The sequence below is a fragment of the Dryobates pubescens genome, chromosome 9, assembly GCF_014839835.1.
Source record: "Dryobates pubescens isolate bDryPub1 chromosome 9, bDryPub1.pri, whole genome shotgun sequence".
NCBI lineage: Eukaryota > Metazoa > Chordata > Aves > Piciformes > Picidae > Dryobates > Dryobates pubescens.
In genome coordinates this window covers 33981097-33995502 of record NC_071620.1, presented here as the reverse complement: position 1 = coordinate 33995502, position 14406 = coordinate 33981097, and the positions used below count along the sequence as shown (strand labels likewise).

Here is a 14406-nt window from a genome sequence, read left to right as displayed (position 1 = left end):
AGCAGCAAGGACCATAGGATGCTGGTAGTCACAGAAACAGCTGAAAGGATGCAAAAGGCAGCAGGCATTCAAGCTGATGACTACATAAGCAAAAATTTCCACAGGGGAATAAAGAATGGAAGTCTTGCACAAGTACAGAGAAATATACTGCAGATAGCCTTCAGGACCTCAATTTGATTTAGAAGGTAATACAAATCCAGTGGAGGCATTTCAGGAGAAGCTAAACACCACTGAAGCACAAGGCATGAAAGATTTTCTCAGTACTAGCAACACTATTTTTCTTCTCGTCATTTTTAATTTCCAAGCCTGTGACTGAGAGGTGCCATTTAAGGCACTGACAGCCCTACACAATGGCAATTTCAGCTCCACTGAAGTCCAGGCCAGCCTACTTAGAAGAAAACCCTTTAGACAGCAGCAAATAAAGACTGTCTCTAATTGGCATGTTGAGAATTAACCACTGCAAAACAAAATATAAGGCCTAAGTGCACCAAGCTTTTTTGTACTGCATTGCCCTAGCAGAGGTACTTTGCTAACCCAGCCCCAGACTGAATAAGGGCAGACATTGGCCAGGGATTTTGAAAGTCTTTGGTAAAAATTTATTTGACAGTTGCTATTTTAGGAGCCCTTTGATCCAATCATCAAAAAAGAGATGGAGATGCATCCTGCCCAAATGCCAGTCACAAGCACCAACAGATTGGTCTACTAGACTTCCACACCTAAATACAAGTCAGGTGAAGACAAACCTACTGCTGATTTGGTTTTGCTAATTTTCAACCAGGTAACATTAAACTCTGAATTTCTCCCCACCTGGTAGTTCCACTGCAAAGGTGGCAATACCCTGGAGCACCTTCTTCATCAGGCAAAACATTTTCCCCCAGACTCCAAGGTTTGTGTGTTTTGAAATACAGGACACCTGAGCATAATGTCAGCTTCTCTAAACACTAGTGAGCCTCATAAGATGGATAACCCAAGCAAACCAGTCATACAGAAAAGGAGTTCATTTTTCCAAGCGCTGCCAGCTTGGCACTGTCAGCAGAGGGGCCAACAAGAGTGCCAGTCAGAAAGATTTAATAAACAGCAACGTGAACGTCACTCTTTTATATGTACACACTGGGTAATATAAAGACACGACTCTAAAGCTTACTTTATCATACCGACTTCCCATGTAAGCATCACTTTCTTTTTTCTCTCTTTCTTTCTCTCTCTTTCACTGCAAATTAAATCATTGCTGTCTCCAGAGCATGCTTTTAAGGATTACCACTTTCGTTCTATGCCAGGCAGTAGAAAATAGAACTAGAACCTTAAAAGTCTATGTCTCCCATGTGTCCACAGTAGAGTACAATTCATTACCTGTTTCCTTAAGTCCTGAGCCGATCTATGAAGAGTGTGGTGGTTGTTAGCGGTGAGCCCTTTCGTAGAGGAGCCAGTGTTTGTAGTAGGATGGTGATTAGCAGCAGCCTGGTCTTTTCGGCTTTCAGCCTTATGTTCACTGTTCCTCTCTTTCCCTGGTGTGGCCTCTTTGCTTTTGTGTTTCTGAGCAGGTTCTTTCTCCTTCGATGATTTGCTGGACCCATTGAAAACTGAGAAGAGAGAAAACCAGGCTGTTAAGAGAAAAAAAGGGGAAAACCCCCCAACATACAAGACCCAACTCCTCATTCAATTCTTTCTGTCAGTGCTGTACATTTAGTGCGTGTCATCTCATATCTAAAGTAAAATCAATACATAAATAGAAGCAGTATTTCATGTATTTCCTTATACAGACAGATTCACTACAGTATTTCTTTTCCTTGTTAATACACATTATCTTCAATACCCAAATTAAAACATATAATGCATATTACTGTTTTGATTGACCTAAATTTAGACTTATCGGTTTGATTCTTATGACAGTTTTGATTAACTTTTTCCTGTCACAGTGAGAGAATTCTAAACATAACCTAAACATAGAAAGGATTTAGCTTTACATTAACATACAAGAAAGGAAATGTTCCATGAAGAAGTAGGGTTTGTTTTCATCAATATCCAAACTGCTGAACCAAACTGACAGCTGTTTGCCTATAGCAGACAAGCTGCAAACAGAAAAAGGTAGTTCTACAAAGAAAGGAAAACACTAAAACCGTTTTTGGAACATGCTGAAGTGAAGCTATAAGAAAGCACAGAAACTAAACCATGTTTTTTGTACAATAAATATTACACAAGCACATACAAATTTATCTCAGCAAGTTTTGTTCCTACTCCTCTGCCAAATTTAAGAATACTTACTGCTCTTTTGTTATCAGGGAACATGGAAACCTGAAGTGAAAGCAAAACATCACGCTTCTCTGTTTGTTAAACAAATCCCAGGTGAATTTATATCAGTGGTGCCCTCTCTTCAGCAAAGCATTCGAGAGAGGTCCATGAGGCATGTGATCTAACACTCACAATGGCAAGTGCCCCCCTGCCTCTCTACTCATCTACTCGGTTTTCACTTCTGCCTCTTTTGCTGTAGTTTAGGAAAGGATGTAAACAAGAACATCCATGAATACTTAATAGCATAAATATCAAAAAAATCATATCTATTACACAGAACACACACAATCTGTTTGGGAATATTAATTGAATTAATTATGTTATTCTTTTCTTGTAAAATGAAAGCCTTCTTCTGCCACTGAACATGATAAACCTACAACACATACCTTATAATCTGATTGTGAAGCTTAGCTGTCTCCACAGATGTCCTGTAGTATTACAGTAGTAACACTCTGTTATAATAGTAGTAACAATAACAAACCAACAACTCTGCTGGAGAGAAGAGGCACATCTAAGCTGCTTTTGAGAAGATGTTTACCTTGAAATTTTCCCACCCCTCCTCTGAAACCAAAAACTCCAAAAGCTATTGACAACTTTGTAATTCAGGTCATGTATCACAGTTGGAAAAGGCCTCTAAGATCATTGAGTCCAACTGTCAACCTAATACAACCATGGCCATTAAATCATGTCCCAAAGTGCTATGTCCATGTATTTCTTAAACACCTCCAGAGATGGTGACTGCCCCAACTCCCTGGGCAACCCATCCCAATGGCTGAGTGCTCTTGAGTAAAGAAAATTTCCCTAATATCTAATCTGAACTTCCCCTGAAAAAATTCAGACCATTTCCACTCATTCTATCATCTGATACTAGAGATAAGAAGAGACTGACCCCTACTTCACTACAACCTCCTTTCTGGTAGTTGTAGAGAGCAATGAGGTCTCCCCTCAGGCTCCTCTCCTCCAGACTAAACAATCCCAGTTCCCTCAGCAGCTCCTCATAAGATTTGTTCACGTTCAGTCAGTCATAACGTTGACACAGACTGTGCAAAAAGTAGAACTTCAGATTGTTCTTCCTTCTCCTTCTCCCCTCCTTCCCTCTTACATAAATTGAGTAAGAATGAGAGAAATGCCGTCGGCAGAGAAGTCACCACAAACTCCCCCATGGCTCTGTCACTCCTGAGCTCAGGAGCAACTGGCGCTGCCCCAGCCAGCCAAGGATTTCTCAGCGCTTTCAGTGAAAGTCGTGCAACCTCTGTGTCTCATTTCCAGTGATGGAACTGATAATAACTGCCAACCCCTCTCAGGGAGTTCACAACAATGCATTTATCCTCCTTTGTAAGAAGTTCTCACATCAGATGGAAGGTGCTGCAGACGCACCATTTATTTTTAATAAGACAGCACAAACAACCGATGGCAGCTTCGTTAATATGTATTTCATCACTGCAAGTGATATTTTCCTTCAGAGGGAACAAATTGTGTGTACTGATCTGCTCGTACGGAAACGTTAAGTCAGAGAGATTAGTTTTTCTGGATTTGGCTGCCACTTCATAAACCAAAAATTACTAAAACAGAAAACACAGCCAAAAAGCCAAATTGTGCACTTTTATGGTTCACAAACAAAAGCAACAAACAAACAAACCAAAAAAACCCCAAACACAAACCAGTGAACATGAGACAAGGTATATTTTATATGCAACAGCTCATTAATTTTAAGTGTCGTGGGAACCCTGCCAGTTTTACCCTCTGAGTAATTATCTTTTGTCTTAATTTGTAAGATTCTTGAAAGGGGGAAGAGCAAAATGGGAGAGAAAAAATGTTGAGTCGCCCAGGGAAAGCTTTAAAAGCTTAAAGCCTGAAAACACAATAAAAAGGGAGACAGAGATGCAAGCCTGTCCTAGTCAAGCTGTCTCCAGTTAACTGTGGATGGGATCAGTTTCTATAAAAATCAGTGTTCATTTCTTCCAGGACCTACAATACTCTTATATCCAGCTAGACAGGTATGAAAACCTTTGTGCAGTAATACTTGCTGCAAAATTCACAAACCTACTATGTGAACAAGCACCAAAATGTTAACCTGATTAAGCACAAAACACTGTGGCAAGCCAAGCATTTAAAGGGGACAAATACACTTAACTATGATTTTGCTCCTGTCAGAATAACAATATCGTAGTTATTTAGACAAAAAAATTCAGTACAACACAGGATTAAAATCTGCCCCCAACAGCTAGCAGAACAGTTCAGCCCAGATGTACTTATGTCCCAGCTACAATCTCCCATCCCAGAGGTAACTCTGATGTGCAATATCCAATGTTCTGCTCCCAATTATTTTTTTCCTCATGAAAGAGGAAAGCCAATAAAGGTTTCATCCTTGAAGCAGTAATTTCATTAAAGAACAGAAAGAAAAAGAAGCCCAACCCACATGAGTGGTGAAACTGCAATTATTAAAGCAGAAATCTTCTATAGTCTTGAATTATGATTATTTTATACTACCTTAATCAGCTCTGTATTTCCAGAAGAGCTTTTAAAGGTAAGAGCACTACTAACAAATAATTAAAAGTGCAAGTAAATTATTAGTGTTCAGACACTTCAAATAGAATAAATGGTTATCCTTTATCCATATTGCTCATTCTCAAAATGCCATGTCCTCCAAAGCAATTATTATTGTTATTAAGCTGAAACAATAAGAGTCCCAGAGCGAAATGCTTGTGGGTCTTTTGGCTAGCAGTGAGGATCAAATGTTAAGAAACAGAACCAGTACATTCAAAATTTGCAAGCACTAGGGGTTTTTAAATCACTGACATACTTCATGCCCACAAAGCAAAACTGTATGGCAGACATGATCCACATGGATGCATCACAGTGCTCTCTGCATCCAGGGAACGGGACCCCAGGCACCAATATTCACCCAGGGTCCTATACAGGGACTTTGAAGTATCTCATTTGAAATGGTTATAAAGAATCTCTATGCAAACCAATGGGAACTGTGTGTATACCAGGTACAGCTATAACAATGGCTAAAAAAATTTTTTTGAGCAAGCACAGATATGCTCAAATACTACAGATTAACCAAGCATTTACTCCAGGAATTGACACTGTAGTGAGTGACAGACATTTATTGTGTTTTCAGCAGTTTTCTGAAGTATTCCTATGAATTAATTTGCACAAAAATATTTTATAGAATCACAGAATCAATAAGGTTGGGAAAGACCTCAGAGATCATCAAGTCCAACCTATCACCCAATACCTCATGACTAACTAAACCAAGTGCCACATCCAATCCTCTTTCGAACACCTCCACCACCTCCCTGGGCAGCCCATTCCAATGGCAAATCACTCTTTCTGTGAAGAACTTTCTCCTCATCTCAAGCCTAAACTTCCCCTAGTGCAGCTTGAGACTGTGTCCTCTTGTTCTGGTGCTGGTTGCCTGGGAGAAGAGACCAACCCCCACCTGTCTACAACCTCCTTTCAGGTAGTTGTAGAGAGCAACAAGATCTCCCCTAAGCCTCCTCCTCTCCATGCTAAACAACCCCAGCTCCCTCAGCCTCTCCTCATAGGGCCTGTGCTTGAGACCTCTCACCAGCCTCATTGCCCTTCTCTGGGCATGTTCAAGTGTCTCAATATCCTTCTTAAATTGAGGGGCCCAGAATAGGATACACCCAGCCATGAATTGACAAGCCAATTTATAGTAAGTGCAATAATCAGGCTCTCACTGTACAAGCAGCAGAATTACTGGACTGGGTTCAGCTGACTACTGACTCCATGGGCAAAGCTTTCTCTCCAAGCCCTCCTAGAGATTTATTCCTGCACCAGATATGCTTTATACTTGAGACAACAGCGGAGTCCATCGCAGGAACAGCAGAGTACTGATATATGATCCCTTTTGGTTTATGCCAGCGTCTGGAAGATGAAGGCCTGGACTGAACATGTACACATATGCCGCATGTTGCAGAGCTCATGCCGTGTAAAGGAAGTTATTGCGTATTCATAAAACTATCCAAAACAAAGAGGGAAGATAAGAGAGAAAGGGAGAAGTTTTGCTTTTAGAAGGAAAAGAGGGAGCCTTGCCAATGTTAGCAACCCGAGCCAGCTCTTCCAATGCAAACCTCATGTTGTTACATAGATCATGTTTGGGAAGAGATGTAATATTAATCAACTTTCTGGCATTAAGTATCCGTTACTGTACAAAAACATTCTTGCTCTGGCTTTAATTCAGTTTTAAGTCACTGTGAAAACATTTATGTGGCTCTTAAAGGACCCCGGCAGTAATTCTTTTCCCCTCCCAGAGGAACTAAAACAATGATCTACTTCCATAAAGCAATTATCTACTTCCATAAACCAGAGTATTTTAATACTGATGACTGTTTTCCTTAAGTGCTGGGTATGTTCAAAAGCATTTCCAGAGATAGAAGCTGTCTTCTGGAGCCCCCAAACACAATCTGCCTACTCAGGGTCAGGGACAAAGGCGTACTTCAGGAGAAAAGGACACCGCAACATCGTATGCGACCTGTGGTACTGCTGTTTCTCCAGCCCAAACCTGATGCTATGCAATTTGTCAGTGGACAGCTCTGCAATAACATTTCCACCACTGCATGCTAAGAGAAGTCAAACAGGAGAACGGTGGCAGATAACACTGAATTTCTTTTTGACACTATCAATAACACAGCTCAAACCCCTACATGAAGAGGAATGTATTGGGCCAGTGAGGGGAGCATTATTGGTATCAGACACCATGCCACTGTTTGCAAAAATCCAATACCAAGTGTCTCGTCTAAGCACAAATTCATTACTCTCACCTAACCATTATGACACAAACAACATCAAAAGGGTCACTTGCTAAGCATCAAGTCCATACAGGAAGTGTCTATCTGTTATCACAAGTCTCTCACCAGGATAACAATTTCAATTTTTTGAGCAAGTTCCAGCTCCCCAATTCTTCTCCACAGGTCATGCATCTAGCTACTGAAAAGCCACAAATCCCCAAATGTGTTGTGCCTGATTTGCATATTTAAATATGCAAATTACCCCAAACCGGGTAATTTTCATGTTACATATTTTGCACATTCCATTTTTCTGCAAAAAAAATGTTTATTGAAACAATTACTGGTTCCATGGTATTTCAACAAAAGGCTGTAAATCATCAAAATAATTGCCTACCGATTAACTATTGTAGCTCTCTGCCTGAAATTTTCTCATTCTGCATTTTAGCTGGATGTGAAAAACTGTTCTTCTTCTTTCATTGCACTAAAAAAGATGCATGAGCCTAAGAAGCTGCCTTATGTACCCACCCACAAATAGCAAGTACAGTTAAAAGTAAAAGTATGTAAAGAACTGCAAATAAAAATTGGGGAAAAGGTGCCATTTAAGCCCAAGGGATGGGATGGGATGGGATGGGATGGGATGGGATGGGATGGGATGGGATAGCATAGAATAGAATAGAATAGAATAGAATAGAATAGAATAGAATAGAATAGAATAAAAAAGGTTGGAAGACACCTTCAAGATCGTGTCCAACCTATCATCCAACACCACCCAACCAACTAAACCATGCAACCAAGCACCCTATATCAAGAATCCTCCTGAACACCTCCAGTGATGGTGACTCCACCACCTCCTCGGGCAGCCCATTCCAATGGGCAATCACTCCCTCTGTGTAAAACTTCCTCCTAACCTCCAGCCTAAACCTCCCCTGGCGCAGCCTGAGACTGTGTCCTCTTGTTCTGGTACTGGTTGCCTGTGAGAAGAGACCAACCTCTGCCTGTCTACAACCCCCCTTCAGGTAGTTGTGGAGAGCAATAAGGTCACCCCTGAGTCTCCTCTTCTCCAGGCTAGAAGAGCTAGGCTAGAATTCAAACATCCCATTGAATGATATCCTGAAATAAGGGGTGAAAAAAAAGATCTATGGTCTTCTGCATCATTTTTGTTACTACACATGTAAAGGAAATTTATTTGCTAAATTATTCTGCAAGGAATAACTGAGAAGCAAAACATTCTTCTGCATTTCTGGTAAGTAAGGAAGACAGCACTAAAGCAGAGTGTGGTATCTGCAGCGATGCCTGCTTACTGTGCATTAATGCCAGAGCTATTCTGAAATCTGAGCCGCAAGTAAAGAGATGTCAATACAGTTTTCTCCCCTACTCATTTCAGGCAAAAGGCAGGCAGAGGCAGGTTTTATCTGACCAAGTTAATGAAACACAGTATAGGCCAGTAACTATTTCTAATCCAGGAGATTTTCTAGCACAGCGGAGCTGGTTTGCTCCAGCTAAGGAGACAAGACTGGTGACAAATAGCTAACTCTGTTTTCCCAAATGTAAATTAGTTGCCCATCTCAGGCCTCCAAAGACAAGCACAACAGTGTCAGGCATGCTGGCCCAGATGAACTGCTGTGTTAGTGTGAGAAATACCTAATCCTGCAATCATCCTTCTTGAGAAATTTAAGCCAACCATTATTAGAGGAACTGTAACCTGCTGCATGCAATTTCTAAATTGTCTGTGCAACTGTATCTGTGTACGCAGCCCCTCCTGAGGCTCTTTTCCAGTCCACAAGCCCTTTCAAGTAGAGTGATGCCTATCCTCTTTTACTCTTGTGATGGGACCAATGAGCCAACAACTCCCTAACTCGTCCAGCTCCTGATCCCAGCCTACCTAATAAAACACTTGGCACTTGCAAACATTTTCCTTCAGGAGACAGCGGAGAAAACCCTCCATCATGCCACAGATTGAAATCAAAGTAGGATTTATTTAGTTATGAGGAATTCAAAGAATTAGTTTTACAGAAACAGAGGCCTAAGCCTACCCTCTCACCTACAATTTGGAATTCCCTCCAAGCAGCAGGGAGATATAATTTAGACTCGGTACCTCCCTGTCCCTCAGGGAAGCAGAGTACAGCTTGCTTGTGGAGAACCTGCTTTTCCTGCACATCAGCCTGCAGCAGCTGATGACTGACACCCTCCTCCCTTTGCATAAGGTAAATTTTATAATAGACCAATGTCTATCTCCTTCTCCATGCTGGCAAGACGCCCTGTCATCCAGGTTATGGTTGAGATATTTCTTCCCACACTTGGCAGCTACACTGAAGTAAAAAATCCATTGTTTAAGCCAACACTCCTGCCTGCTTCTTCCACCAAATTCCTTGTGTTCAAAGCCATGAAATGGTCTCAGATATATTGATGGTCATTTGAGATGAATATAAAATGCAAGCTGGAAAATAAGCATATCCATCTGAGCAGCATGCACATGTCCCATGGCTGGGCATTCTGGATCTAAACACTGAGATTTACAGGGTTCCTACACCCACAGTCAGAAGGGTCAGTAACAGGACTGTAGTTACAACACTGTCAAACCTCTGTTCTATCTGATGCAATATAAAGCATCCTATCAACCCTAATTTCCACATGTTAATTTTGAAATACACCACAAACTTAAAAATATTAAACCCTTGACTGAAACAGTAAGTAAATAAAGGTTCATATGGTTTCTTAGCTAGGAAAATATCTTTTTGAAGTCAGCAGCTATGTGGAGACCAAGTGATCAGTTTCTAGTCTTTCACTCCACTATAAATCCTAACTCAGGTAAAATCAGTCTGATCAGGACCAAAATTCCATATCAACTGTCAGAAAGCTTCTAAAATTTCCATCTCCTCAAAAGACATGCGTAATTAAAACCACAAACCTCTGCTGATTTTATTGCTGGATTGGTCAGAAAAGTTATTTGCAGTATTATGCATTAAGACCTAAGACTAAATGACCTCTTGTGGTCTTCTCTGATCTGAATTAATCTACAACATTCTGTAAGATCATACCTTAATCAGAAACAAGTAAAAATCACTCACACATTTTACTCTACAAGAGAACAACTCTCATGCAAACAACAACTGAAATTCTTTAGACCGTATCTTCTCTTAGCAAGAACTGTTCATTGTGAGTCTAAGCACGCTGAAAGAGACAGTAATGAGAAGAGTTACATGCACAACATTCCACACAACCTGAGAGATACCTGCTCAGATCTAACGCTAGGTTGTAACCAAGGCACAAACCAGTATCAATTACATTGAAGAGTACGTACTGCTTACTTAAAATATGTCAGATCCAGCCTAATCAGCTTAAGCCTGGCAATGATGTAAGACCAATTTGTAAGAGTACGGCTCTACCATTTTCCCTTGTGGCAACCACAGCAAGACCTTAGAAAACGGTTTAACCACAAGACTGTGACTGCCTGCACTAAGACAATGCACAAAGGAAAGGCTTCTGCATTGCTACATAGCCCTTTTCCACACTCCCACAAACGTGTGGGATAAAGACTTCTGTCAAACACTTTACTCTTCAACAGGGTAGATGTGCAGCACATCAGAAGCACTAAGACAGAAGATGAAAAGGCACAGGTAACAGCCTGATGCTTTAAATACTACTATGTAAGCAGTAAGGTTGGGAGGCGCCAAGTCAGTTGAGCTAATTACTTGAATTTATGCAGCCAGTTATGCCACGTGCTCTGTGCGCTTCTTATTCATACTATACCTTTTTCCACTGAACTAGCTGTCCAAAATGTTCCTCAACAGGCTAAGTTCTAATAGTTTGGTGTGCAATCCTAGTAACAGCCCATATTGGCATCAGAAAGAGGATACTGACAAATGACTTCACTGAGGAAAGTTGTTCTGGCCTCCGTTTAGTAGAAAGCAATCATTTGACACTGTCTAATGACATTAATCAAGCTCTGAACCTTTGTTGTTGTATGTCATAGCAAATACTTAGCATTTTTCAGGTCCAAAGTGCTTGACTACACATTGTATATTAAAAACAAAAGACTTTAATTCATTAAAAATAGACTCTCACGCTAGATTAAGTTCATTTGCTGCACCCGTCCCTGGCCTGCCTTTGTGTGTGGTCTCATTTAAAATAGACACACATGAACCAGAACCTACTTTATTCACAGGAAACAAAAATACTATTGGTTGTCAACCAAAATAACAGACATTGAAAAATAGGAATACCCCTGGGTAAGAAAAATTTAATTAAAAAAAAAGAAGAAGAAGAAGAAAAGAAATTACAATGATTAGGAAGCAGCTGCCTTCTCTGGGAATTCCCATTTCATCACCTTTGTCAAAACATCTCACACTGTCTCCTATGTATTTTATAAAGGTCTTTTTGCAGATCTATTAAAGCAGCAGTTTCATTTATGCTCACTCTGATCTATATTGATAAAGATTATGAAGCCATTAGATGGCTCATTAAGTTTGCCTTTACTTACCCCCAATTAAAATTTCAGGTGTCTCTGGTTTTGAGCTAATTTCAAAGTGGCTGCCATCTGGGACATTCTCAAGGAACACGATCAGCTCCTTTTGTAACAATATATCACATTTAAAACTCTAAGGCAGCAGCTCTGTTACATGCAATCTCATTTTCCATATGTAGAGTTTTGTGCCTCTTATTATGGGGGGTCTATTTAGAAATCAATCCAAAGTGCCATGTTTTGATCCATGGCTTTTACAGCACTAAAGCTCCTGCTAATAGCTCACAGCTGAAATGCTATTAGGCATGACGTCTCCTTGCATTTCTCTGCAAATGGTTAACAAAAAGAGAGGTTTTGAGCTTAGGTGTGCAATAAAAAACTGATTTAGATGTGGTCATGAAAAATCTTTTTGGTCTATGTAACAAGGGAATTGAAAACCACTTTCTGAAAAGCGAAGATGAGGACCAGCACAGTGAAGTAATTGGGATCTACTAATCACTTCAGAGCAGAGTAGCATGAAAGAACAAAAAGAAGCAGGCACAGGTCACAACCTTCTCTCCTGAAGTGTTCTGTAAAGAGACTTTCCTTTCAGTTGTCCACTAGGAGGAGAGCTGAATGGTCAGTCACAGAAGGAAAGATTTTCTTAGGAAGGGAACGGAGAGCACAGGCTCCACTTTGAAATTATGCCAGGCAGAAAGGGCACAGAATGGTTATGACACAAGAGCTCTTGCTGGAGAGAGAACCACATCACAGGGGACTTTGGCAGTGGAGCGTAGCAGGCTCAGAAAATTTTCAGTGCTGTCTTTTAAGTCTTCCATTTTACACTATGTGATATTGCAACATCCACTTTTCTGTTTATCAAGATGTGGCATGAGGACACTGTGACAAAAACACTGTGCCATGAACACAGCTACTGCTGATTTGTAAAGAAATAGCTAACCTGAAAATGTCTCAGATAAAAATCTTTCAATTGACAACGTGAATATAGTATCTTAAGCGATTGGAATTGTGGTATCTATATTACATGTAAAAAAAATTAAGTGTTGTTCCATCACACATTTACTAACACTTATGAATGCTTATATTTAACATAATAACATCATTCTAGATTAAACATGAGTCTCAAGGAAGTGTGAATGACTGTGTCTATACCTATCTATGCGTAACACCAGTATGTATGTGCTTGTAAAACTCCAGCCCTGTAGTTATAGTTCTGCCACAGACAGAATTCAGATTGTTGAGAGAGACATGTTATAACAGAAGATGCTAATGCTACATCTCTCCATATTCCCATTATCCTTTTTCATTAGCCTGTATCCTTTTTCACTTAGATCCAGGAGGACAGACAAGGATTGAGCACATTCAGCTCAAATTTCTTTGCCAGGGAGCACAAGAGAACAGGACTATTTGTAGGACCTACCTTGCCCATTTGGTACATGTTTATGTGTTTTTCCTTTCCTGGGGGTTGACTGGCATGATGATGAAGCATTGTTTGTGGCTGTTTTTGTGTCCTCTGTCTCCTCCTCTTCCTCTTCTTCATCTTCATCCTCCTGAGAACTTCCAAAATACACCATGTTGCTGGGCAGCGCTGGAGAACCTGATTATGACAAAGAAACAGCTCATTAGCATCATTACATTCACTTCCTTCACTAAGCATATTGATCATAACCCACTTTAGTATTATGCAAAGCAAGGGAAGAGGGGAACTTGGAGATGGAAAGGTCACACTAGTGCAGGACTAACTGGAGGAGTTTTATTTATTAGTTTTTACCAACAGCATATATGTGTGTTTGAAATGCAGGGATTCCCCCCACCAAGCACATTCTATTCATACTTTAAACATTAAAGTCTTGCTACAAGCCTTAATTAATAGCTTTGTGTATTCAGAAAAGAAATAATGCACAAGTTTAATTTCAAATGCATGCTTAAGTGCCTTACTGAAGTCATAATGCACAAACCAGAATCTTACAGCTTTTCCAAACAGAACTAAAAAGAGCATTTACAAACCAATCTGCACTCTGGTAACATTGTTAGATTATTATTACAATAAACTATTAGTATCTAAACTTCACAATGCTTTGCAGACTGCTGCAGTATTGTACATGATACTTCACAGTATTCTGGGTCTGTTTCAAACAGAAAAACCAAGACATTCAGATGCTTAAATTTGCCTCACAGGCCCCCAGCAAAAGAGAGAAAAGAGTAATGGTCTCCCAAGTCCCTCTCTATGCTCCTCTTGAGGATGTTGCTTCATATTTCTTGTTTACTTCCCACAATGCTCTCCCTAACCCACCTTGTTTGCACACAAGGGCAAGGCACATCATACAGCTCAATGAGAGAGAAGTGAGGATTCACGAGCTTAAGGGTAACACGGGGTTAGAATTTAAATATAACCCTTGCACTCAATTTCTTCCATGTGTGTCATGCAATAGCATAAAGGTTTCCCTGCACTGCATCAGGACACACAACATGAGTAACAGCAATCTGATAACCATTTTTAGTGTACAAACACTGGTGACAATTAATGGACACTTTCCCTTATGCCCAATATGTTGAAATGAGGCTTCTGTCTATCCTTCAGAAGGACAGGGGCCCTAGGGGCCCTCTACTTATTCACAGAAAAGTTGGGGGTTTTTTTTGGTAAAGAATGGGGGGGAAATAGAAAGTCAACAGAAGAGAAAAATGGGACTCATCACTTCAACTATTTTTCTGTAGCTAAATAAATTGAAGGAGAAAGAGAGTTGGGCTACAGACCAGCACCACATGGTACTGGCTATTTGGCTGATGATATCTTAGGAAAAACCTCTGGATTCAAGCTCTTCAGAACAGCAGTTCTGCATTTTGTTTGGTTTTGAGCTGTTGGTGTTGCCACTGCCAACAACTACAAAAAGCTTC

The 14406-nt window shown here is 40.4% G+C and overlaps 1 protein-coding gene across 2 annotated transcripts in view; it reads right to left on the bottom strand.

The window, feature by feature from the left end:
* Positions 1-14406, bottom strand: part of JARID2 (jumonji and AT-rich interaction domain containing 2) — a 224367-nt gene that overhangs the window by 37531 nt on the left and 172430 nt on the right. For both annotated transcript variants that reach the window (XM_054164323.1, XM_054164324.1), the window contains exons 5-6: positions 12932-13108; positions 1351-1580 (exon numbers count right to left, since the gene is read on the bottom strand). In XM_054164323.1, coding sequence (XP_054020298.1) covers positions 1351-1580; positions 12932-13108 — 407 coding nt within the window. The remainder of the gene's footprint in view (positions 1-1350; positions 1581-12931; positions 13109-14406) is intronic.